Below are 25,874 nucleotides of genomic sequence, written 5' to 3'. Positions count from 1 at the left end.
TAATGCACATGGGCCAAGAGAGCTCTGCCAGCTGCAGTGGCACCTACTCCTGGCCCCAGGAGTCCAGATGTGCACATGCCAGGAGACAGCTGCTGCTATAGCCAGCAGAGCTGTCCCAGTCCCATGTACATAGGGATACAGAACTGCCAGCAAGCCCAGCGGGGACTCTCTGCCCAGCAGGGGGTTGACCCAGAGCTATCCCACTTGTGGGACAGCTGCCACCAATTCCCTGGCTGCGTGGGACTTCCCTGCCAAGCAGGTGGCTAGCCAGAACTGCCAGGGATTCCCCACCAAGCCAAGGGCTCACCAGCAGCGGCCCCATAAGTAGGACAGCTCCCAGGCAGCCCCCAGCTAAGCGGGGAAGCAGAGAGGTCCCCAGTCCCAGTGCTGTTTCACTCCCGGCTCCTGTAGGGAGCCAGGAGCTGCCCAGCACCAGGACAGGGGTGCAGAGAGCAATCCCATCCTGGTGATGATCGGCTCCCAGCTCCTGGGCAGGGAGCTGGGAGTTGAGCAGCACCAGGAATGGGGGGTAGAGAACTCCCCCATCCCCTGTGGCTCCTGCTGGTGTGGCTGACTGGGAGCAAATTTGCTCCTAGCCAGCATCAACATAAAGGGTACTGCACAGTAGATAATGTGCAGTTAATCTAGTATCTGTATTTACAGGTAAGAGAAAACTGCCCTTAACCTAATCTACTGTGCAGTAGTTGCACACAGATACATGGTGATGCCTTGCTGAGCAGTAGATTAGTCTACTGTGCAGTAAAGTGTCCACCCCCAGGCATTATTCCATAACAAGAATTATTCCATAATTATTCCAGAGAATTATTCCATAGACTTTATGTCAAGTGGATTAAGCACAGGACTGAGATTCAGGAATTCTTGATATTAAGTCTACAGCTGTTGCTGATTACTAAAGAGATGAGCAAATGTCTTAACTTTTTGTAGTTTTCCATCTGCAAAACAGAAATATACTTCTCTCAAGGTGGTGTTATGAACAGCGATAAATAGTGAAAAAAAAAAAGTGTTCAATAATTTGTTTCCTAAATCTGACTCAATCTAAGTCGAGGAAACAAGGCCCATTTTTAACTTCTCTTTTCCAGGAAATGGAAAAGCATTTGGCTTTGTTCAGATTAATGAAGGAGCTTCAGTTCATTTGCAGATAATCACATTTACAAGTAGAAAAACACATTCATGCCAAAAGCACTAGCTCAACTGCTCCTATATAAAACCACTTTGTGCTTTGGGTAGAGGGCATTAGGAGGAGGGAGAGATTGGGACAGTGAGAAAGGTAAACCAAGCATTTTCAAACTGTGTGATCACCCAGTCAAAGCAGAGAAAGGCAAAAGAGTAGGGAGGGGCCAGAAGATAAGCAGAGCAGCAGGGAAAGTTCGCGTGCCTGGAGATGTTGAACATGAATTAGAACAGGGAACAAAGATTTTTAGTGTAAGCCAATACAGAGGCAGGGCCGAAGGTCCATATCGGGGAAAATTAATCTGTGGAACCCAAACTTTATACAACTCTGAGTGTGTGTACAGGAGATGTTTACTGCCGAGTTGACTAATTTGCTCCACAGTAAATGTCTCGGTGTTTACACGTATAGGGCAATTAGGCTGAAGTAAACCAATTTACTCCACAGCAGGATAGTACTTCTAAGTACAAGTACAAGGTCAGGTAAATACAAGTACTAACCTGATGTGGAGTTTTTTACTCCACAGCAGTTCATGTGTGGTATGGAGCTGGCTGGCTGGGACATGAGGGTGCTTCAGTGTGGGGACTGTCTGCTGGCTAGCCCCACAGTGGAGCACCTCTTATGCCCCAGCCAGCCCCTCCACAGCACATTGAGCTGGGGGGGGATGGGGGGTGGAGAAGCCCCAGGCTGGCAGGCTGACCCCTGGGGCCCCCTGCCAGCTGGGGATGCTCCAACCTGGCTTAACGTACTGCGGTCTTGGACACACATTCAAACAGCATGCCTGGGAGAAATAAACTTGGAGGCATTAAACTCTGGAGTTTATTGCTTCTCATTAATTGCACATGTAGAGATGCCTAATAGGTCTCATTTTATTATAGCCTCGTAGGAGCTGTTTGGCATGAGGGGCCAGTGAAAGCCTGAATGGCTACCAGCCCCCTTGCAAGGATTGGTTCCAATTGGTGTAGATGGTAAAGGCACAGAACACGCTTCTCTGTTTGTGAGAAGAGAACAGTTAATGTAAAATCTGCTGCATAGTCAATACACCTGTCTGATTTTTCCCACCTTGCATAGGAATCATCTAGGTCCATATAAACAAGCAACTAAAAGAAGAACAAACATGAGTTATCAAGGGATTACAAAAACAGATTTATTAAAAACTATTAACCAAATAATTATGTATGACAAATAACTCATGCAAATCACAACTGTTCCCATACAATTCTTAGAAGGGAAAAGGGCCAAATAAGACAAATGAATTGCTCTGAACAGTCTGGCCATCTCTTCTTGGGAAGATTCCCAGTGAGATGAAGATGAGAACCACTATTATTGAGACAATTTGTAGTCATGCAGTAAGGAGTGCTGAATCCCTTAACACTACACAGATGGACTCTACGTGGGTCTGATGCTTAAGGGGAAGAAGTAGAGAATCCCTACTTTCATTCACCAACCTTCTGTAGTTCCCAGTCTCCCTGGCTCTTTGTACTGGGTCTGCAGAAGTTACTACAGTAATGAAAGGTTAGTTCTGCCATGGACTTGGCTTGGGGATGGAGAATAGGACATGGGAGGACCCCTCCCTGCTCTTCTGTGTTTTTTCAGGAATGTGCTCAGGTATGTACACATGTAGCCATGTAACTGTCCAGCCAGTGCATAGCCTATTGTACTGACTTAGCAGCGAAATGGACATTTATACCATCTATACTGCATGGGCAATAGCACTGCAAGCTTTGTGTAAGTGCTGAAGTACTTACATGGCTGGAAGACTATGGTTTGGGCAGGGAAGGTGACCTAGAATTCTGCCCCGGGGTCTCCTCTGTGCAGCTGTTTCTACATGAGGGCTTTGTTACGTGGTAATTTTGAGCTCCTGGAGCTCTTAACTCCTAGACTGTCCTGACATTAAAACCTGAAACTGGTTTTAAGCACTCATTATGCAGCTAAAAGTGAAGCCACTCCAGGGCAGGATTATCTCTGATCTGTGCTACCCAAGTTGTGTTACACTAAGGTGTAGCCACACTAAACTACACCTTAGTGTAAACACCCCATCTACCCCACTTCCCTAGCAGCCCAGATCCCTGCTCACTGTTCCTCTACCCCCCATCCCCACTTACTTGTGGCTGCCCATGCTGTCTGTCCCAGGACGCAGGCAGGGGAAGATTGACCTGTCTGCCCATCTGCTGTCACCACTCTGCTCTCTCTGGCTACTCTCAACCGGTCAGCCAGATTTAACCCTTCCCTGACTGCTGTCCTGGGATAGACAGTGTGGGCAGCCACAAGGAAATAATAATAATGCCCCATGGGCAGGGGGAGGCAGAAGACAGCGGGGAACAGTGAGGGAAGTCCTGGGGGTGGGGAAGACAGGAGGGAAGCCCGAAATGGGAGGGAGGAGGTTCTTCTCTTTCATTCCACCAGTCTCCTGCTGGCCTGAAGTGTGACTGCTGCAAACCGGAGCTAGCACTAACACCCGTCAACATTTGTGTGGTTCACAGGGTAAGGTGTAACAAGGCCCTGGGAGGATGGGGTACTAAAATTTGATTAGAATTCTATACATTTCAACCCTCAACAACTGCTTTCTGTAGATAAAACAGGGCTAGTACTTGGCCCAAGATGTAATACTGCTTCCACTGACATTTCAAAAGAAGTCAGCTCCTATTTTTGGTTTTGAATAAGCAACCAAATTGTCCAAGTGCTTGACAATCTGGTCCTATGTTCTATTATATGGAAAACTTAAATTAAAGGTAACTTTGACTGGAAATGGATGTTGTCTGTGGAGCATTATCAGCAGGACCTGGCCCCTCAAGCCTGCTGAGCCTCTGCCCCAGATGGCTAGAGAGCACAGGCAGCTTTTGGTTGCACAGATGTTGCCTGCAATAAAGCAACTTGGTTTCTTACTACCTCTTGTGGCTATGAATTTGAGCATCTGTGGCACAACAGATGGTATGGATGTCTGTTTGCTTTCACTTTGTCCTGTCATAAAAAAACCAAAAAACTTATGGAGGTGTCTGTTTTCACCCTTCTGCTAGTTATCTCCCCATGAGCTGGTTAAGATTGGGCAATTCTGTTTCTTTCAAGAGACCCTATATCAGTTTATTCTCAATGATCTCCTATGAGATAGTCTGTAGAATAGAATTTCAGTCAGCCCTTAAAATAAAACGCTATAGTTACTAGAAGTTACCTATAGTTACCAGAAGTAGGCATGCAGAAGGCATGTAGGAAAGAATTTTGATCCAGAATGCATAAAGGGAAACTTGAAAAGATTAGCTTGAGTACCTCCATTTTTTAAATACAATTAAGTGTCTAAGTTGAGAATCAAAACCCCACAATACGGGAGCAGAATAAAAAAAAAGTTCATATCAGTGATTTAATAGAAGAGAAGAACTGAAAAGTGGGCCTCCCTGAAGCAGCGTTATTAATTCAGGATGTCATTATTCTGACACTGGTTTCCATACTGTTAATGCAGTAAGCTAGAGTTTAATTCATAATGTTCAAGATGCCCTTGTACTGCACATAGGACACAGACAAATCACCACTCCTTCCTGTACTCCGACATATGTGAGTGACTAATGAAACATGGCTTACTCACACTCAGAGACAGAAATGAATATGAATACCAAACAGCTAAAAATATGCTGAAAGTTTAGTCTGTCAATATCGTGTTGCAATATCATGTTAACGTTAACGGTAACTGTTCATTTCAGCTTGCTCTTATCAAGAAAGACAACCAGATGGTAATATAAGAGTTAAAGCACTAATGGACTCTTCAGTTACATTGAGCATCTACGTGCTGATTTTATCTTGCTATACAGTATTTCACATTCTCAGCAAAGTCAACAGAGATTTAGTCAATGGTGTCATAGCCTCTGGATGAGGACCTGTATTTTACCGGTATCAAACCATCATTATAGAGGGTAGGTCATATGAGAAAGGAGGGAACAAATTAGTAAAAATTAGTACTAAAAGACTGGGTTGTTTGACTAGCTGTTTCATGATTCACTGTAGAGAACTTTTCACTTTTAACCTTTCTTTTCCTATAACTGCACAGTGTACATAATAGTATACAGAATAAATTCCAGGGAAGTGGATTTTTTCATAACAGACGGCAATACAAAATCTTATAGTGGCCTTGTGTGCTAACATCACTTAGCAGAAATTCAGTTAGATTCATCTGGTGAGGTGTACAAAAATATTTCTTTTAAAATCACTAGCAGATTACCTCGATTTGATAAAATTCTGAGTGGCTTGAAATGTAATCAGGAAGGATATTTACCAGTATACACATCTAAGGTAATGGAGCCATAGTTTCATGTTGTTTCATTCCTGAAGTTTTAGTACCATGGTAGTAAAATGGTAACAGGAAAAATAGGTATGATGATGACGAGGATGATAAAATAAGTCAAATTTTCATGGAAACTTTCACATACTCAATAAAGTAATGCTACATGGAAGCTTAATTCTTTCATTTACTATTCCAGCCGTTAACTTCAAACACACACACACTTAATTTTTCAAGTACTCATCCTTTGTTTAAAGTTCAAAGTCTTTTAAGATAACTAAAATAAATACTACAAATTTAGCTACATTAATAGAAGTGGTTACACTGACATACCATTTTAGAATTTCAATAGATTTCTACTTTAACATAAAGAACAGAAGCCCTCAAAATCTTTGAATCATTTAATTTTATGCATTCTTTTGGTATTTCATTTGGGAGTTATGGAGTGTGAAATACGCACCATGATGAGAAAACAATTATCTAGCACACCTGTTGTTTATGCATATTGTATTTAAGAAGGACCTTCAGTAGATATTATATTCCACCACATAATTTCAAATAGGAAGCTTTGAAAGCTGACCTGGTGACATGAAATTGCACTTTTGTATCTATCACATGGGTAGTGCTATGCCTACTGTGACTAGAATGATGCTTGTTTTCCAAGACAAACTTATATTTTAGCATCTGCATCCTAATCAGAAAGATTTTTCCATTTTAATAGGAAATTGCATGACTCTTGGCCTAACTATACATATTATATAAGAAAATAAAAGACAATCTGCCTCAAATACAAAAATGCATCAACTACGATATGCTTACAGCTTCCATCAAATGGAAGTAAATCTTTGAACCTTCATGGTTGCATTTATTATGAAGTTTCTCCTGCTGTTTGTGTGGACTTCAGATGCACTTTAGACACACACATACACAGTAAAATCCACTGTTTCATTAAAATCTCCTCTCTCCATCTGCAGCTATCCCAAAGGAGTGAAGAAATAGACCGGAACTGGTCATAAAAGAACAAAAACAATCAGAGTTCTCTGAATTTTCACCAAGTTCAGAAACTGGGATAAAAGCTACCTATAAAGAGCTCCAATTTAAACTCTGACCATTTACATAGGGATTTACACAATAAACTGACATCTTGCTCATATGCTCAGCAAACACAGCAGGTTGAAATACCATGGCACTTTTGTGTTCATTGGCTAATTCTCTAAGGTAGGTATGATTACGAATGAAAAACAAATGCAACACTAGAAAATAAAGGAACATATACCCTTCTACTGATTAAAAAAAAAAAATAGAGAGTTACCTTGAAAAAGGTATCTAAAATGACATGGTGGGACTCCTTGTTTACTGCCTTTCACAGATTTTCATACTGAATGTATTCAGTTTATAAGTATAAAGATATTTTTCTGACTATGACCAGACAGTCACCCAAGGCTCCAAAAGCCCATTTGGATCTTTTTCCAATGTATACATCATCTTCATTAATAAAAAACCTGAAAACCCAAGTTACACCTATAGAACCACATTATCTACAGCTTGTGCCTTCACGTGGCACTTAGTAAACAGTTATTTTAATGATGCATGAGATAGAATGGAATAGAAAGCTCACAGTTTTAGTTGCATGTATTTAGCTTGGCTGTACTAGGAGGAATGAAAAGCAGGAAAATCTTATCATTAAGGGCTTGGCATCAGTGTAGTTTCACTACTCTCTTGATGCATATAATCTTCTTCCTGCACAATTATAATTTCCTATTTCAAAATGATTGATAAATATTTTATGAAATACCATTTCTGTTTTGCCTCAAGACTGTGTACTCATCTGATTTATCATTGGTGGTCTATCCCCAGCAATTTATCGTTAGTGGGATAATGGACAAATTTTTCTTTTAATGTTGGAATCTGGAAAGTGTGTCCTTAAAATATCACAAAACCTCATGATTGTTTACATATGGAAAACTCTTTTATGCTTTTATTGCCAGCTGTAAAGGCTAATTATCTATGTTGGAAGGCCCTGAGAAATTCTGGTCACTGAGAATGATTTTCTCTTAAAAGATTTATCATTCACACTAGGATTATGGTTGTGCTTTATTAATTTATTTTGTATGGAAGGAAAAAGATTGGTAAGAAACTAGATGCTAAAATAAGAGGCCAAGCGTGACAGGTAAAGATCACAGAATGACACAAATCAGTGCTTAGGTCCACTAGTCCAATTCTCTGCTAATGAAAAACTATTCTCCACTGAACACTTGCCAGTTCTTTATCCAGTTTGGTTTGAAATGTCTCAAGTGATGATGCTTCCACTTTTCCCCTTGGGAGACTATTCCACAGCCCAAGATTTCATGGTCAGGAAGACTGGATCACCTCAAAGACGACTCTGGTTCAGAAAAACACATTAGCAAGTGTTTAATGCAAGCAGTCTGGCTGCATGCAAGTAGCCTTTTTCGGCCAGATGCTATTCCACTGTCTCAAAAATTCCCCATGCATACTTGTATAACATGCTTTTATGTCTTTAGACTAAGTCCCTAAAAGCAGGAAGCAGAAGGAGGACCCCTCCCCTTTTGTGCGTTCGATGTTATTCAGGGAGTTGTGTAGAATACAGCAGGATGATATTTTGGTGCCTGAGGCCACTTAGGTCCCTAACAGGAATAGGATCTGGCCCAATGGTGGATCTAGGGGGGGGTGTGGCAACGTGGTCACACTCCTCTTTTGGTTGTGTGCTGCATGTGACAAACGTCAGCAGAGATCCTCCAGAATCATCTGCATGTGCATATGCATGCACAACTGGACAACCTCTAAAATTATCAACCAAGAAGAATGCTTGCAGCTTCCTATCCGCAGGGGTACAGAAGCAGTTCTTGAGCATAAAAATATAAGCAACTTCTGCTTCAATATCAGCTAACAACATATATAGAAGTTCTGCAAAATATATGCATTAAGTCTATGAGCTATATCTGTATTCCTGAGTCTAGCAACAGCCACTGCTTCAAGTCACAGGCAATGACTGCCAAAGGGGACATAAGGCACAAAGTTAAAAAATCTACTTACTGGAGGGCGCATGTACATGAGATGCTTAATGCACAGTAGACTAATTCTACTGCACATAAGCAAGTCATGGCAAAAGCCATGCTAATGCGCTAATGTGCAGTAGAGTTACTGCACTCTACTGTGCATTAAACATCACAAAAACAACTTGTGCCTTTTCTATTGTGCAGCAGTGCTGGCTACTGCGCATTTAGTTGGTACCTCATATTAGAGGTGGTACTAAACTTAATGTGCAGTCGCAATGGTGCATTAATGCACATGTCAATGTGACCGCCTAGTCCACCTCTTGACATAATCTTCTCAGTTATTGCTCCATTTTATATCCATCTGTTCCTTTCCATCCCAACAGGTTAATCTGTTTCTGCCACCTTTGTTATATTGACAATGGCAACATCCTTCTCTTTGGCTTCCCGAATGTACACATGGCCTCTTTTCAGTCTATGCAAAATACAGCTGTGGAATTCTTCCTCACCAGTCAATTTGATCATCTGATATTGCATCATTTTTAAGCTTCTTGTCAACAAATACAGAGCTCTTTAATGCTGTCTCTCCCTGTCTGGATCCACCTTTAAATTCTGCTAGTGTACTTGCCCACTCTTCTGTGCTTATACATCTAGCCTTTTTGGGAGTCTCTCACACAACCACTTCCTCACCTTCTCTGCAGCCTTTATGCAACATCTGTTCCAAGCTTATCTACAAACCCGCTGCTTCGGCCACATTTACATCCGCCCTAAAGAACTTCTTCTGTACTGCTTATAGTCAATCAAGTTCCATAGATTCATGGATTCATAGATTGTAAGGGGCTGGAAGGGACCTCACAAGATCACCGGGTCCAGCCACCTGCACTAGGCAGGAAAGACAACTGTGGTCAGGTGACTCCAGCAAGGTGACCGTTCAGTCTCCTCTTGAAGATTTCCAGGGTAGGTGATTGCACCACCTCTGCAGGGAGCTGATTCCACAGTCTGGACACCATGACTGTGAAAAAGATTTTCCTTGAGTTAAGCCTGAACTGGTCTTTCAGGAATTTGTGGCCATTACTCCTGGTTTTCCCGAAGGGTGCCCTGGTGAACACTTGTTTGCCGATCCCTTGATGTATTCCCCTGATATAGCAGTAAGCTACTACCAAGTCCCCTCTCAGCCTTCTCTTTTTTAGGCTGAAGAGGCCCAAGTCCCTCAGCCTCTCCTCATATGGCTTGCAATGCAAGTCTCTGATCATACAGGTGGCTTTTCTCTGGACCCTCTCAAGATTTTCCACATCCTTGTTGAAGTGCAGTGCCAAGAACTGGATGCAGTACTCCAGCTGTGGCCTCACCAATGCTGAGTACAGCAGGAGAATCACTTAATTGGTTTTGCTGGAGATGCATCGGCTGATGCATGCCAGAGTATTGTTTGCCCTGCTGGCTACAGTATCGCATTGACGGCTCATGTTCATACTATGGTCTATTATTACCCCTAGGTCCCTTTCAGTCGTGGTGCTAGTCAGTTTGGTGCCACCAACCCTGTAAGTATGTCGGGGATTGTTTGTTCCCAGATGAAGCACTTTACACTTCTCAATGTTGATCCGCCCAACTTGCCAGCCTGTCTAGGTCCTCCTGTATCTGCAGCCTACTTTCACGCGGGACCACGCTTCCCCATAACTTGGTGTCATGTGCAAACTTGGCCTGTGAGCTCTTTACCCCCACATCCAAATCATTGATAAAGATGTTGACAAGCACTGGACCAAACACAGCCCCCTGAGGGATACCACTGGCCACTTTGCCAGGATGACACAGATCTGCTCATTAGGACTCTCTGGGTCCTACCCCGCAACCAGCTTCCTACCCACCTAACTGTCAAGCAGTTAAGCCCGCAATCCTCCAGTTTTCCCGTGAGAACATCAACTTGAGTTCTACATAAATTTACATATTATTCTTCTGTTCCTTCAATCTTCTATTTGCCTGCCTTTCAATTGCAAACTACTTGGAGCAGGGATTCTTCTTCTTGAGTTCTTGGAAAATGGCTAGTATAGAGATGGAGATTCTGTGAATGATAAAAAATATATATTTTTTTATTTTGGAGGAATATTGTTGAGGAGATTTTGGAAAGTAACTCCAGCAAACTCCTGAGTTGCCAAATCTCTTTGTAATTTTGATTTCAGGCTTGAAATGTATAGGCACTGTATTGATGATATTTGACAATATCTCCTGGAGATAGTTGAAAATCACCTGCTCAGAACACATTGATTCATTCATCTAGATCAGTTTCTTTTGATACAACAGACAATGCAACAGTATTAAGATGTTCAAAAAGCGTAGCAGTATGACATGGAATCACTTTTGAGTGGCTTATTTCCTTTCTTTGTGAGAAATCTCTCAGCAAGAATTGCTAAGATGCTTAACAGGCTGTCTCATGCATGACCTCACACTTTCTATTCTAGAGCTCTTCTTCTTCAACCTTTGTAGACTCCATGGTCTTTGCTGTCTGCTAACCAAATCTTGGATGAAGTTTAAATTGGTTGGTTTTAACAGAACTTGGCTGCTGCAGATTGCCTGGGAAGTTGCTTTTGTCCCCTTGTGTTATCACAGTGGTGGCAGCCATCAGAATATTTTAAGCAAATATCTCCCTTTACTGTGTTTCTGCTTAAACAAGCAGCAGCTCTGGACTTAACTTTCACTTTTGATTCACCAGCCCTTAAGTGACTTTCATTAAATGAAGACAGGGGACAGAGTTTGCTCTGGAGTCAGGGATGGATTTGGTAGCTGTGTTGGTCTGAGACAAAAAGAAATGCAAAACTCTATAACTCTTGGTTCAGAGATGATACCTTTTATTAGACCAACTAAGAGATCGCAAAAAAAAAAAAAAAAAAAAAAATTCTGCAAGCTTTCAGGCACAGGTGTCCTTCCTCAGGCTCGGGGAAAATTAAAGATGGGTAATCTGCCCCCGATTTTGCTGTGGAGCTCTCCAATGTAGCTAAACAAACTAACGAATGCAAAGGAACGAAGTTGAGAAACAGATCAACAGGCCAACTGCAGAAATGACAATGCTTTGAAGGGATTTGAAACTCGGTTTACTAATCTTGTTCCTAATTACATATAAAGAACAGGCTGGCATGAGGCAGGATCTGATATGCTGATATGCCTTCAGACCTAAATTATGTAGCTGTTCAGTACAAATTGGCACAGTTATTTAAATGAAAAGCTAACTGATGACAACCCCATTTCTAACAATTTAAGATGGTTCTGATTTACTAGAGCAGGGGTTCCCAAAGCTTTTATTCCGCGGCCTGGCAAACCACAGCATAGACGTGGCCGTGGTCCAGCAAACTGTGGCCCAGCAGTCACAGCTGACCATGGCCCAAATTTCCTGCTAGAAGACAGGTAAGGATAACCCCACCCCCTGGGTAGGGGAGTGGGCCAAATCCTGTGCTGCCATGGACTCTGCAAATGGAGCTGCGGCCTCTCCACCCAGCTCTGGGGGGCCACAGTTTACTAGTCCACGGCCACTTTCGATCTGGCAGCCAACCATGCTGTGGACCAGCAACTGACCCACTGCAGCCTGGCACCAGGCCGTGGCCTGGGGATTGAGAACCCCTGTTTTTCAAAACTTTAAAAATCTCCTTTGTGTTTTCCATTGACATAAGCCAACATGGATTCTCTTTTAACCTTCTGAATTACAAACATCATCATGAGGACAGATACTGAAGCCAGCCATTGCATTACCTCTTGTCAGGAGTTAGAGCAATTAATTGTTGCCATATATATAATACTGTTGTTAGTGCAATTTACCCCTTCCTACTAACTATTTCCCTCTGAACACCTACACTTACCCTTAAATGCATAGATTTACCCTTCAGATCACTACCAAAGCTAATGCAAAACTAGTTATAGCCTAAATAAACCACTTGGGATTTCAGCAATCTGTCTGCACCATTCCAAACACATTTCAGACAGAAAATTAAACAATATGTGAAAGCCATGGATCCATCATGATCATGGATCATGACAATCCAGCCCCAGGTACACAAGGCATATGTGGATGTTTCAGATATACTCTCTGTTTGTCCTGGATTTGCAAAAGTGAGATGTTTATGATATATATAACATGATAATGAAAAAATAGTTTGGCATCAGAGACTCCCCCGGCCTTATGATTTATAATATTATTTTATGTTATCCACATTCTTCATAAATATTCCTTTTCATTTAATCAAATAAATCAAATCAATAAATACTACTAGTACTTTGTACTTATTTAGACCTTTCATTCAGGCTCTTAGTGTTCTTTGCCAACAGCTATGACAATAACTCGGTGTGGGGAGATAAGAGAACAACACACTGCTGAAGGAGTTCAGGTGACAAATTTGTATATGTCCCTCCTATTAAAAAAAGATTTTCCTGATTCATCACAGTGTACAAGATTTTATAAAATGGGCTCTATATTAAGTACAGGCCAAATAATTACAATGCTCTGAATCAAGGATAACTTCAGTGAAGACAATGGAATGACTCTGCTATAAAAGCAGCGCACGTGGGATTACAGTCATGCCTCATGTCTGTAATTCCATTATGGCCAGTACAGAAAGAAAAAGAAAATAGGAAAAGCTCTCAGCTCCTTTCTGTCACAAGAATGTCTTGAGGAACATCAGCTGAAGGGTAGAGAAAAAAATCATACTTAGGATATTACAAGATAAAATATTTCCCTTAGCAGCTAAGTATTTATTCATTTAATATAACCGAAGATGAAGCAGAAAGAAATGGCAAGATGTCATTTCTGCTTGTATTTTAGTGGCATCTTGTGCAATCACAATTCAATAGATTGGTTTGATCCTCGGTGACTTCTTTCTCTTCACCTTCTCTTTTGGTTATCTTATCCTTTCAATCCCAACATCTTAAGGGATAGCCAGCACGGGTTTGTTGCGGGTAGGTCTTGCTTGACCAATCTCATTTCCTTCTACGACCAGGTGACCTATCACCTGGACAAGGGAGATGAGATTGATGTCATATATCTTGACTTCAAAAAAGCCTTCGATCTGGTGTCCCATGATCGTCTCTTGGAGAAACTGGCCAATTGTCACCTTGGGTCCCCCACGATCCACTGGCTGGAAAATTGGCTCCGGGGTCGGACCCAGAGGGTAGTAATTGATGGAAGTCACTCATCGTGGTGTCCTGTGACCAGCGGGGTCCCCCAGGGCTCTGTCCTTGGACCCATACTGTTCAACATCTTCATTAATGATGTGGACACTGGAGTCAGAAGCGGACTGGCCAAGTTCGCAGATGACACCAAACTTTGGGGCAAAGCATCCACACCAGAAGACAGGCAGATGATCCAGGCTGACCTGGACAGGCTCAGCAAGTGGGTGGACGAGAATCTGATGGTGTTCAACGCCGATAAATGCAAGGTTCTCCACCTTGGGAAAAAAACCCCGCAGCATCCTTATAGGCTCGGCAGTGCTATTTTGGCTAGCACTATGGAAGAAAGAGACTTGGGGGTCATCACTGACCACAAGATGAACATGAGCCTGCAATGCAATGCTGCGGCTAGTAAAGCGACCAAAACGCTGACTTGCATCCATAGATGCTTCTCAAGAAAATCTTGGGACGTCATTCTCCCCCTGTACTCGGCCTTAGTGAGGCCGCAGCTGGAGTACTGCGTCCAATTTTGGGCTCCACAATTCAAAAAGGATGTGGAGAAGCTTGAGAGAGTCCAGAGAAGAGCCACGCGCATGATCAGAGGTCAGGGAAGCAGACCCTACGATGACAGGCTGAGAGCCCTGGGGCTCTTTAGCCTGGAAAAGCGCAGGCTCAGGGGTGATCTGATGGCCACCTACAAGTTTATCAGGGGTGACCACCAGTATCTGGGGGAACGTTTGTTCACCAGAGCGCCCCAAGGGATGACGAGGACGAATGGTCACAAACTACTACAAGATCGTTTCAGGCTGGACATAAGGAAGAATTTCTTTACTGTCCGAGCCCCCAAGGTCTGGAACAGCCTGCCACCGGAGGTTGTTCAAGCGCCTTCATTGAACACCTTCAAGAGCAAACTGGATGCTTATCTTGCTGGGATCCTATGACCCCAGCTGACTTCCTGCCCTTTGGGCGGGGGGCTGGACTCGATGATCTTCCGAGGTCCCTTCCAGCCCTAATGTCTATGAAATTCTATGAAATTCAATGTGGCATCTACATTTCCACTACAACCTTTTAAGCCAATATTTACAAACCTGCCTCTTCACTCCTGGCCTTTATGCTATTATCTAATCTTTAAATCATGGCCTAAGGTCACCTCCCACCCTGGTTCTCCCACTGCCAGATTAAATATAATACAGCTAGCTAAAACTGAGCTTCCAGCCTTCCTTTCCAAACCTTCCTCCACCTCTCTTGAAGGATCTGAGCACAGAGGTATGCATTTGTGGACAGCCCCCTACTTCTGGGTACTGACATTTTTTAGTAGTAGCATTTATCCAGGGAGCTGCCTACTGCAGCGGCCCAAAAAACCATGGCTGGAAAGGATTAAAAATTAGAAACCTGAGGCCTGCTCCTAATCTGATGCTTTAATCATTTCTAGCAACTGAAAATCATATCCACACAGAGGCAGGGTAGCTCTCAAAACAAACTCACCTAACAGCACGAAAGAGATGATGGGGCAGAGTCTGAATTACCTCTTCCTCCTGGAAACATGGTCTTTTGTGTCAGAGTTTGGGTTACTTAATCTTCTTGTGACAGGGACGAGATTTCCCCCGTGTGACATCCACTGCTAGCAATGGATGCACAGAAATTCCTAGTGCCAAAGAATTAATGTACTGATCTGCATAATCAAATCCCCTAGATAAACACAGTCATTTCCCCCCCCCCCCCCAGTATTATCAGTCTCTAGGATTTCATATGTACTTCTATTTATCCAAAATTCATGAACATGTAATATTTAATAATCATTTTACAATGAAGGCATCTTAAAGTAGCCATGAAAACCTTCACTGCAGGAAATTTTCTAAAACAGAAGTAATCAGTTTTTCTTTTGACCTGTGTGTAAACCAGGAGGAAAAACAACACAGTGCAATCAGTATTATACACAAAACATGCTCTGCACTCAAATTTAAATCACTTATACTGCTTTTTTTTAATGATAACACTTTGAATTATATTATCCTCTTGTTTATATATATAGAAACCAAACAGATTGTAAAGGCTGTGTTTAAAGTTGAATGCACTAAAAGACTGGTGAGTCATGATTTTAAAAAGCATTTCTATTCACTGGCACAAGATTCTTGCACCATTTAAATTAAACCTGTTTGGTATGCTAAGAGATTTGTATATAGTTTAATGAGTATGTTTAAGTTTAAGAAAAAGAGTAGACTGACTCATGGCTCATCAAAGAACACCCTTGAAACAAGTTACTGCTGATAATAATAATCATGGTTACTGTAGAACAAGGACATGTGATTTTTTTTTCCTTCCACTCTTCTTTTGCAGTGTTTTTTTTATTTTATATTTGTAAATGTATTTAATTCCATCAATAATTTTAGTATGTAACTGCATGAATGTATAATTAAACAGCATTATATAAAATACATTATATACAATCGGGGTTAGCAACCTATGGCCCGCAGAACCTTTGACTCCAGCCTGCAGACGTGGGATTTTGGCAGCATTTGGTGTCAAGGATGCTCTTTCTGTGCTGCCATGGGGATGAATGCCAGAGGCAGGTGTTTTCCCATTGTGCCATGGGGAGAAGTGCCAGCTGCGGGCTCTTTCCTCATACCGCTGGGAAGACAAGTGGTGTCTGTGGCAGGGCACTAGTGCCTGCCTGCCTCTGACCCCGGGTAGGATGTTCCAGCTCACAGCCAGAAAAGGTTGCCTACTCTTGTATAAAGTAGCAAATGGAGGGTGAGATATCCAGAAGCATGAAAGTGAATTATTAGTACCAGTCCCATTGACTCTGAATGGTACTTGTGCACCACAATGGTACTTGGTACTACCACAGCAGATTTAACTTTCCGTTTCAAAATTTCTTCTGTAAATGACTTGGGTATTCTGAACAATTCCACTTTTATTCCTAAGTCACATGTGTACTTTTGGGAATTTATAAATGTTTATAAGGCATGTAAAATTAGACTGTTCTGATTCTATAATGAATTTCAAATAAACCAAATAATTAGAAAATAAGAACAACCTATGCGGAGAATGGATCTGGGACTCTATTCAAAAACATCTGGCTCATACATCCTGCCTGAGAACAACCGTGTGTGGTTCAAGGAAAACTATAATGTCATCTTCATTGGTTTGGAGACAGCTGTGGTTCTCATTGTAAATGGAGGAGTCAACCTGAATATGGCTCCTTTTAACCATTCAACAAAACCATTCAAATAATTTTATGGCCCTTGGCCCTAAATCAGAAATGTACTTAGGAACAAACTTAGTGCTTTCATCAACAGGGATGGACACAAGTAACTGCATTTCTGAAAGAGTATAATTTATTGAGGTGGTGCTCCAAGAGGTAGACATAATGCTTTCCCAGTCTACCACAGTTAAGTAAAATTATTAGGAAATACCTTTCTTAGAGTCTTAAAATTGAATTAGACATATACAGGAAATATCTATTTAGAGGATGAGTTAATTTCTGATGTCTCCAATTTTTTATTTTATTTTTCTATGCAAAATGAAAACGACTTTTCTGAAACCCAGTGCAGAGAAGGAGTATTTGACCACTTAGTCCTTTTCTGCCAATGCATGTTCCTTTTCTTCAATATATTCCTCAGCACTCAGTGCAGTCTAGCTGTGAACAGCTCAAATAACAAGCTTGCAATCACCTCCTTTGAGAAGCTATACAAGGGCCCAATTTTTGCCTTCAGGTACATGTGATGATTTCTGTAAGAGTTGCACGTGACTTCATGCAGGCCAAACTAATGTCACCCAGGCCAAATTCTTTCCTCACGTGCCCTTTGAGTCAGTGGCAATTACATGCATATAGCTAAGGGCAGAATTTGTTCCCTAAAAGAAGCTTCTCAGCATAAATAAACTTTAATTTAATTTCCACCACCAAAGTCAGATTTTCTGGCTCAAGCTGAAGTGCTGCTAGGCATCTTGTGCCTAATTGGAATGGTAGTAGGGAAAAATAGGGGACAGAAATGTAATTTCATAATAATGGAATAGGCCAAGGCAAAATATGCTACAAAATTTCTGATTGTTTGAGAATGGCAAGTGAGACGGGGAGATTGATCATTTTATGTCTCGATCCTCAATGGCTTCCTTTCACAAAAGACCCCAAATTGCTGTAACATATTCATGTAATATATTAATAATACAGCCAACATGAAAAAGGTAAAAACAGTGATATTCTTCTCATAGAAACTCATGCTTTGTTCACCACCAGGTGCATTATTATAAAATTATGATGAGAGATTTTACCCCACAGAAAAGATAAAGACCATTTATCATACTGAAGAAGCATCACAAAAAGTAAGGTTTTTCTCGGTTCCACTTTTCTCTCAACACAATGTGCAGTCAGTTTGGCAGTGTACACTTTCAGTTTCAACAGCATCAAAGTATAGATAACTGATATTTTTCTAATGTGTGACATCTATCAACTGTCATTTTGTGCTTGTTGACATTTTTGCAAGAAGAAAAACATTATATAATTGCACTGAATATAAATTGAACAGAGACCTCTCCTTACCTGGAGGAGGAGGTCAGAAGCTGGTTTGACTCTTTGTTGGAAAAGTACACTTAGCGTCCGATTCTGTTGCTCCAAATCAAAAACTCTTGTTTTCAGCTTTATGCATTCCTCCCTTAGATCCTACAGAGGAGTAGAAACAAGGAAGATTGGAAAAAAAAAATCTAACAGAAACATTTGAAATATCTCTTAAAATATGGCACATAAAGAAAAGGCAAATAGACAATTTACAAAATAGCAAAGTAAATGGGAAAAAATATACCATACCATTTCTCCATATTGTTTGATCTTCAAAGGATATTTTTAAAACTTTGAAATCAGAAATATTAGTCACAATATGCATCCTTCTGCAGTGCTGCCTCAGTCTAAAAAGGGACTTTGCCAGCAGTGTGTTTTATTGTATCAACATGACTGCAAAATCTGTCAAAAAAAATATAAATCTGCTGGAAAACTTGAGCAACAAGATAGGCCATGGAAGCTACACCACACAAGGAGTAGTTTGGTGCACCCTGAAGGCATTCTTTTGCTGTCTGATCCCCTTCCTGTTTGCTCTGGAGTAGTACCATGACACCGTTGTTGCCAGCTCAATAGCATTGACTGCTACATTGGGGATGGTGCATTTCTTCCCTGCCCCTTGTCTCTGAGCGTGCCACATTTGAGGTGGCTAAGTTGCAAATATAAATTCAATGAGGTTGCTACAGTCTTGTCTGGGGAAATCCATCTTAGCGTGAGTCTAAATGAGAGCTACCAATTGTACCATGTTGTTCTAGGGTGGGTCATCAGAAGTAGAGACTGTATACGAGACCTCTGGATCACAAAGCATGAACAGTCACTGCCTGAGTGAAAAGGCTCAGGGTGTTTAGTTAAAGTCCCTATAGATTCACAACCTTCTACTTATTGCTTAGAGAAAGTTCAGAGCACCACATTGTTATGATACACCCATTCCTAAAGTCTTCATTGCTTGTATTGGGTTAATTTCCCTCCCACATAAGTCAAGTCACAGTCCAAAGCAGAGAAATCAAATATTTGATAATCTATAAAATTAAGCCTGTTTTGGTTTCCATTTCTCCAGCCTGATAATACACCCTGCAATGTCTCAGTTAGATCTGATGGCGCAGTGTTGTAACTGAAGGAACTCACTGTAACTTGTTAAAAAAAAGAGGTGCCCAAGCACAAGAATTTGTTCCTAATAATACAATGGGAAACGTATTCTGGTATCTTCCTTGGAGGGGGAAGCCGCAATGGGGTAACTTTCATTTACCAAAAAGTAAGAGCAGGCCCAGGCCAGTGTGCTGCAATTCACTGTCCTCACATTAAATTGTTACTGTGCCTATGCCATAAAGTTTACTGAACATTGTTTATCATCTCCATAAGTAGGACCCCTTTGCTTTGGCAATTAAGCACGTGAGATTGAGCAGATGAGTTGTCCAACATAAATTAAGCATGTGCTAAAGAAATCTGCTGGGTTTAGGGCTAAATGTATATCCAAAATATACTTGGGGGGGGAGGGGGAGAGTTGCAACCACTATGGTGCTTGCTAGCCAAAAATTAATCCAAATAAAGCATTCCACTTGAGCCATAATTGATATAAAAGATCAACTTTTTATGTTCTGCTACCACAGATGCGGCCCAGACACCATAAGGACTGCAAAGTCACTAGCTAATGCTTATTCTGAGAGCTGCTGTGGCATCTCTGGTAGCGCTGGTACGCAGACGCAGGCCATGAAATAAAAATAAGCTCAGCCATGCTGATACATATTCCATCAGGATCAAAAGGGAAGGGGAAGTAAGAAACCAACATTTCCCCAATAAAAATGACAAAAGTAATGTGCAGAGAAACTTTAATAGCAATTTTCTAATTTGGGTTTTACAAATAATAGAAAACTAAAAGATATTCTACTTTAAAAAAAAAAAAGCCTTTGGTATTGCCTGCAACTTCACTGCTCCATATCGCTCCACCTTCTGTGCTATAGTGCCACGTGTTACATTTCCTTTTAACTTCTTTTGTTCCAATGAGATTTAGAACTGTTCAGTTCCTGGTACTTGGAGCTGATGTATATTTGGGCCACACAAGTACACAAGCAATGGGGAACAGGGCACAAGCAATTACGCTGGATATATCACACCGTGTTTATTTTCTCCCTTCTGTATAGTAGACCTGAGGTGTTTGTGAGCGCATCCTGACGAAGCAACTTCTAATCATTAGGCCATAAACTGGCCCCTAGGAATAGCTGGGCTGAAAGTATATTGGACTGCCAATTTCTGATGAAGGCATAAGACTTGTTTTAACTGGCCATTTGAAGGAAAGCAGGCTTCTGCCCTACAGTGGACTTTGAAAGGATTCAGAGTAGAATTTGGTTCACAGTAACTGTACAGAATCATATGATGTGGGTCCTAGTTTACCTTGCTGGACAGGAGACCTCTGTTATAAAAATGTACCTGCAAAAATTAGGAAGTAGGTAAATTCAGAATGTGTATGGACATTCACTTTCCCAGGAGAATCTCTCCTGGGAGTGATTTGACCCTGGTTGCTCCCAGGTTATTTTTCTCTTGGAGTGGCTATTTTTGCTCTGGGAGAAAAATCCTGCACATCTGTATACTCATGGTTTCTCTAGGGAGAGCAGTGACTGTCTCAGGAGAAACTGCATGTCTGTATATGGTTTTAGTGGTGCTTGTATAAACAGATAGTCCATGGGTACATTTATTCCCCCTCAAAAAGGTAGCCACTTTGCTCTGTTCCCTAAAATTAGAACAGCTGCTATCCTTTGATACTGCCTGACTTTATTTTCATCAATTGAAAGTGGAGAAACAGGCCTTTGGCTTCCCATATGTTTGCCTGTCAAGAGCATTAACAATATATTGACCCAATAGAAGTACACAGACCTGGTAAGATAATTCAAGAATGAGAAGTAATAGCCAGAAGTAACCAAGGTATTTGTCTGCAGCAGTGCCCATTCTTAGCTAGTGTGCTGTAGTTAGCACAGAGCATACAAAAGAGGTAATGACACAATGAACCAACTTGTCCAGAGACTACTGGAAACATTTTGAAGTATCTCTAGTTACAAAGGTACCAGTGGATGAAGTAAATTATTTCTCTGGGTAAAGTAGTAGGGTAGTGCTTATTTTAAATTGGCCTCAGGCTGCCCAAATTACTTGTTCAGTGCCTTCTAAAGTGACAAAGAGGCAATGATATCTTTTATTTGAAATGGAGTAAAATCCTAAACCTTTAATTTTGTGAGTGAAAACTCATACAGTGCTAATAACTCTCTTATCTATGACCTCACATGGGGCAGTGTGGCATGGGCTCATTTGGGGAAGCACAAGCACTCAGACTCATTTATAAACCTCTCATAAATAATCAAAGAATTTAAAACAGAGCCTTGGCTGCAACTCTGAAGTATAAAGATGCAACTGTACTGGGTGCAGTGAAGAGGAAAAATGATTCACAGAAACCGACAGTTTAAAACAATGCTGTAGCCTTAACAAAGCCTCTGCTCAAACTTTTCTTTTAAGTTTTAAACTTCGAGGTTTTATGCAGCTCAAAATTTTGGCTCTCTGCTGAAGAATAAGCGCACAATTGAAGATGGCAGATTGCTATCCAAGATACTGTATACTATGCCAGACCTAGTGATATTTGCAGAAAAAACTGAAGAAAAGCAAGAATAAAAAATTAACATAAGAATATGTATGTTGAACAGTAAAACCTGGTTTTATTATATTAAAATTATATAGCAATTACTTAATATGGTACCTCAAGTTATCTTCAGGAACTCATTATATGAATTCCTGAGAGCAGAACTAATGGAAAATAAGAAGGCAATACCAGAGTTATCAGCCTCAGGTACTTTTATAGCAATCATTTCATAGATTTCATAGACATTCAGGCTGGAAGGGACCCCGGAGGATTATCGAGTCCAGCTCCCTACCCCAGGGGCAGGAAGTCACCAGGGATCATAGGATCCAAGCAAGATAAACATCCAAATGTCTTCTGAAGGCATTCAAAGTGGGTGCTTGAACCACCTCTGGCGGCAGTCTATTCCAAACCTTGGGGGCTCGGACAGTAAAAAAGTTCTTCCTTATGTCCAGCCTGAATCGGTCGTGGAGGAGTTTGTGACTGTTGGATCTTGTCATCCCTTGGGGCGCTCTGGTGAACAGACGTTCCCCCAGATTCTGGTGGACACCCCTGATAAACTTATAGGTGGCCACCAGATCACCCCTGAGCCTGCACTTTTCTAGGCTGAAAAGTCCCATGGCTCTCAGCCTCTCGTCATGTTTTCCTGACCTCTGATCATGCGCGTGACTCTTCTCTGGACTCTCTCAAGCTTCTCCACCTCCTTTTTGAATTGTGGAGCCCAAAACTGGACGCAGTACTCCAGCTGTGGTCTCACCAAGACCGAGTACAATGGGAGAATGACATCCTGGGATTTGCTTGAGAAGCATCTATGGATGCAAGCCAGCGTTTTGTTCGCCTTACTAGCTGCAGCATCAGAATGAAGGCTCATGTTCATCTTGTGGTCAATCCTGACCACCAAGTCCCTTTCATCTGTAGTGCTAACCAGTGTAGCACTGCCGAGCCTATAAAGATGCTGCAGGTTTTTCCTCCCAAGGTGAAGAACCTTGCATTTTTCAGTGCTAAACACCATCAGGTTCTCATCCACCCATTTCATAAGCCTGTCAAAATCTGCCTGGATCACCCTCAGGTGTTGAAGGTTTACCTCAGAGTTTGGTGTCATCGGCGAACTTGGCCAGTCCACTTCTGATACCAATGTCTACATCATCAATGAAGATGTTAAAAAGTATAGGCCCTAGGACAGAGCCTTGAGGGACCCCACTGGTCACAGCACACCATGACGACTGACTTCCATCAACCACCACCCTCTGGGTCCTACTGCACAGCCAATTCCCCAGCCAGCAGATAGGGTTTAGGTCAAGGCCGCAGTTAGCCAGTTTTGCCAAGAGGTGATCATGAGATACCAGATTGAAGGCTTTTTTAAAGTCAAGATATATGACATCAATCTCTTCCCCCTTGTCCAGGTGATAGGTCACCTGGTCATAAAAGGAAATGAGATTGGTCAGGCAAGACCTACCCGCAACAAACCCGTGTTGGGTATCCCTTAGGATATTGCCGTCAGCTAGTCTGTTAAGGATGGCTTCTTTGACAATCTTTTCCAAGACATTCCCCAGAACAGAGGTCAGGCTGATGGGCCTGTAGTTTGCCAGATCCACTTTCCTCCCTTTCTTGAAGATAGGCACCACATTGGCCTTCTGTAGCATCTGAGTATTTTACATTCATTAAGGGGTGTAGGTTGTAGCCGTGTTGCTCTAAGGACATAGGCAGAAAAGGTTCTTTGGGTGAATCTGATACCTTTTATTAGACCGACTTAAATAGTTTGAAAATTTTTTTTAGCAAGCTTGCCAGTTGAGAATTCCTTTGTCAGGCTGAGGAAGTATCTGCAATTGGTGTGTGCTCTTCCTGGATGGAATGAATAGTAAAGAAGCCAGAGGCTGGTCTGCATGTAAGACAGGTAGTCAGTGAAGATGTAAAACGAGGAGTCAGTGGGTGAGAGACAGACTTGGGGGGGCAGGGGTGGGAGGAAGGGGATGAATGTAGCAGTTAAATAGTGGAGAGGTACCTGGGGAATCAGATGTCAGCCAGGTTATAATGTGTCATAAATCCAATGTCTATATTTAGTCCATGATTTTTTGTATCCAGGAGGTTGATGAAGTGGAGTTTGTAGGCTTGTCTCTGAGAAGTGTTTTGTAAATTCCCTTTGAGGGTCAGGACTGAGAGATTGGAGAGAGAGTGGTTTTCTTGTGAGAAATGTGCCCCCACAGGTAATTGGGTGTTCTTGTCTTTGATAGATTTCTGGTGTGCATTCATTCTGGTGCACAGTTGTTGTTTGGTCTCTCCTATGTATTTTCCATCAGGGCATTTTTTGCTTTGGATGAGATATATCACATTTCTGGAGGTGCAGCTATAAGATGCAGGACTGCTGATGGCTCTGCTGTGGGGTGTAGTAATAGTGGGGGTGGTGGAGATGTGTTGGTAGGTTTTGCATTTCTTGTCATGGCACGGTCTGGATGTATTTGGTGTGTTCTGGGCTGAGGAAGGTTGCTTCTGGCGATGAGGTTAGCAAGGTTCGGTGCTTGTTTGAAGGCTAGGATGGGTGGTTCTGGGAAGATCTCTTTAAGGATAGGGTCTCTTTCTAATATGGGTGGCAATTGTCTGAGGATTTTCCGTATGGGTTCAAGGGAGGGGTGATATGTCAAGACCAGTGGTACGTGATTTGTGGGGGGGAGAGGGTTCTTCTGTACTGCAGCAATACAAGCTCATCAGGGGAGATCAAGAGCAAATAGGCAGAGCTCTTTTCTCCCCAGCACCACCTGGGGTGACAAGGAACAATGGTCATAAGCTGATGGAGAATAGGTTTAGGTTGGAGATCAGAAGGCAATATTTTACAGTTAGGGTGGTCAAAATCTGGAACCAACTTCCCAGGGAAGTGGTCCTCGCCCCTACCCTGGGCATATTCAAGAGGAGGTTGGACGATCACCTGTCTGGGGTCTTGTGAACCCAGCATTCAATCCTGCCTGTGGCAGGGGGTCAGGCTAGATGATCTGATCAGGTCCCTCCTGACCCTAGCTACTATGAAACTATGAAACTATGAATTCTACACATGGTATCCAGGTGGCTCTTTCAAATGTGCGAATTATCTCTCTGGAGGAGTGTCCTTGTTGGGTGAAAGCCTTTTTAAGATTGGTGAGGTGGCAAGGTGAGGATTGGACAAGACAGGATTGGAGCCTTCTCACCAAATGGTGAAAGGTACTCATAGCCATTAATGTTACCTGAAAATCCAGGTGTAGTGAGGGAAGGCTGAACCCATTCAGTGATAGATTAGATACCCTTATTACCACAAATCACAGACTCTGGCAACCACCATCACTTCTGTTTTGTCTGGATCCAGCTTCAATTGGTTCACTCATATGCAGTCCCCAACTGAAAGCAGGCAGAGGATAAGGACGGAGACTATGAAGCCTGGGTCAGATGAGAAAGAGAGATGGCTGTCACCAGCCTACTAAGGGCACCTCACTCCAAATCTCTGCACAGTCTTGCATAAGAGTCTCATATACATGTTGAACAGGAGTGGCAACAAGATGGAGCCCTGGAGGACCCCACAGGAAAGGTCCCAAGGGAAAAAGATAAGCACTTGCTCATTACCATTGCTCATTAAGAGCACTCTAGCAAAAAACCCACCACACTGCATAAATGCATTTCATGGTTAACTGTATCAAAGGCCATTGAAAGGCCTAGTAAGCTCAACAGGGCACAATTTTCCCTGTCGATTTCCAAGCAAAAAACTGTTGCCAAGGCTTTTTGCATAGTCTTTGTGCTATACCAGGACAAAAGTCAGACTGATAAAGGTTCAGCAATGTGATAGCATCCAGATGTGCCTTGAGTGGTCAGGTGACTACCCATTCAATGATCTTACCCAAAAAAGGGAGGTTGGAAACACAGTGATAGCTGGCTGGGGAGTCAACATCAAGAGATCATTTCTTAAGTGAGGAAAAACACTGAATAGTTCAGCAGACCCTAGAGTGAAGAATATGGATGTTCTCTAGTGTCTCAGGATGGCGTGCAGATGTTGGATCCACACATCATGAAACAGATCTATTATAGACTGTAAACTTCAATTTCACAACGCTGATCCAGGTCTTAAGAAAACC

The 25,874-nt window shown here is 42.1% G+C and overlaps 1 protein-coding gene across 6 annotated transcripts in view; it reads right to left on the bottom strand.

The window, feature by feature from the left end:
* The window catches only part of NCKAP5 (NCK associated protein 5), a 464,916-nt gene that overhangs the window by 112,432 nt on the left and 326,610 nt on the right, over positions 1 to 25,874 (bottom strand). For all 6 annotated transcript variants that reach the window (XM_059727432.1, XM_019480457.2, XM_059727427.1 and 3 more), the window contains exon 8: positions 18,156 to 18,275. In XM_059727432.1, coding sequence (XP_059583415.1) covers positions 18,156 to 18,275 — 120 coding nt within the window. The remainder of the gene's footprint in view (positions 1 to 18,155; positions 18,276 to 25,874) is intronic.

Source organism: Alligator mississippiensis, chromosome 4 (assembly GCF_030867095.1).
Source record: "Alligator mississippiensis isolate rAllMis1 chromosome 4, rAllMis1, whole genome shotgun sequence".
Classification (NCBI taxonomy): domain Eukaryota; kingdom Metazoa; phylum Chordata; order Crocodylia; family Alligatoridae; genus Alligator; species Alligator mississippiensis.
Note: the sequence above shows the minus strand (reverse complement) of the source record. Positions and strands in the feature narration are given on the sequence as shown.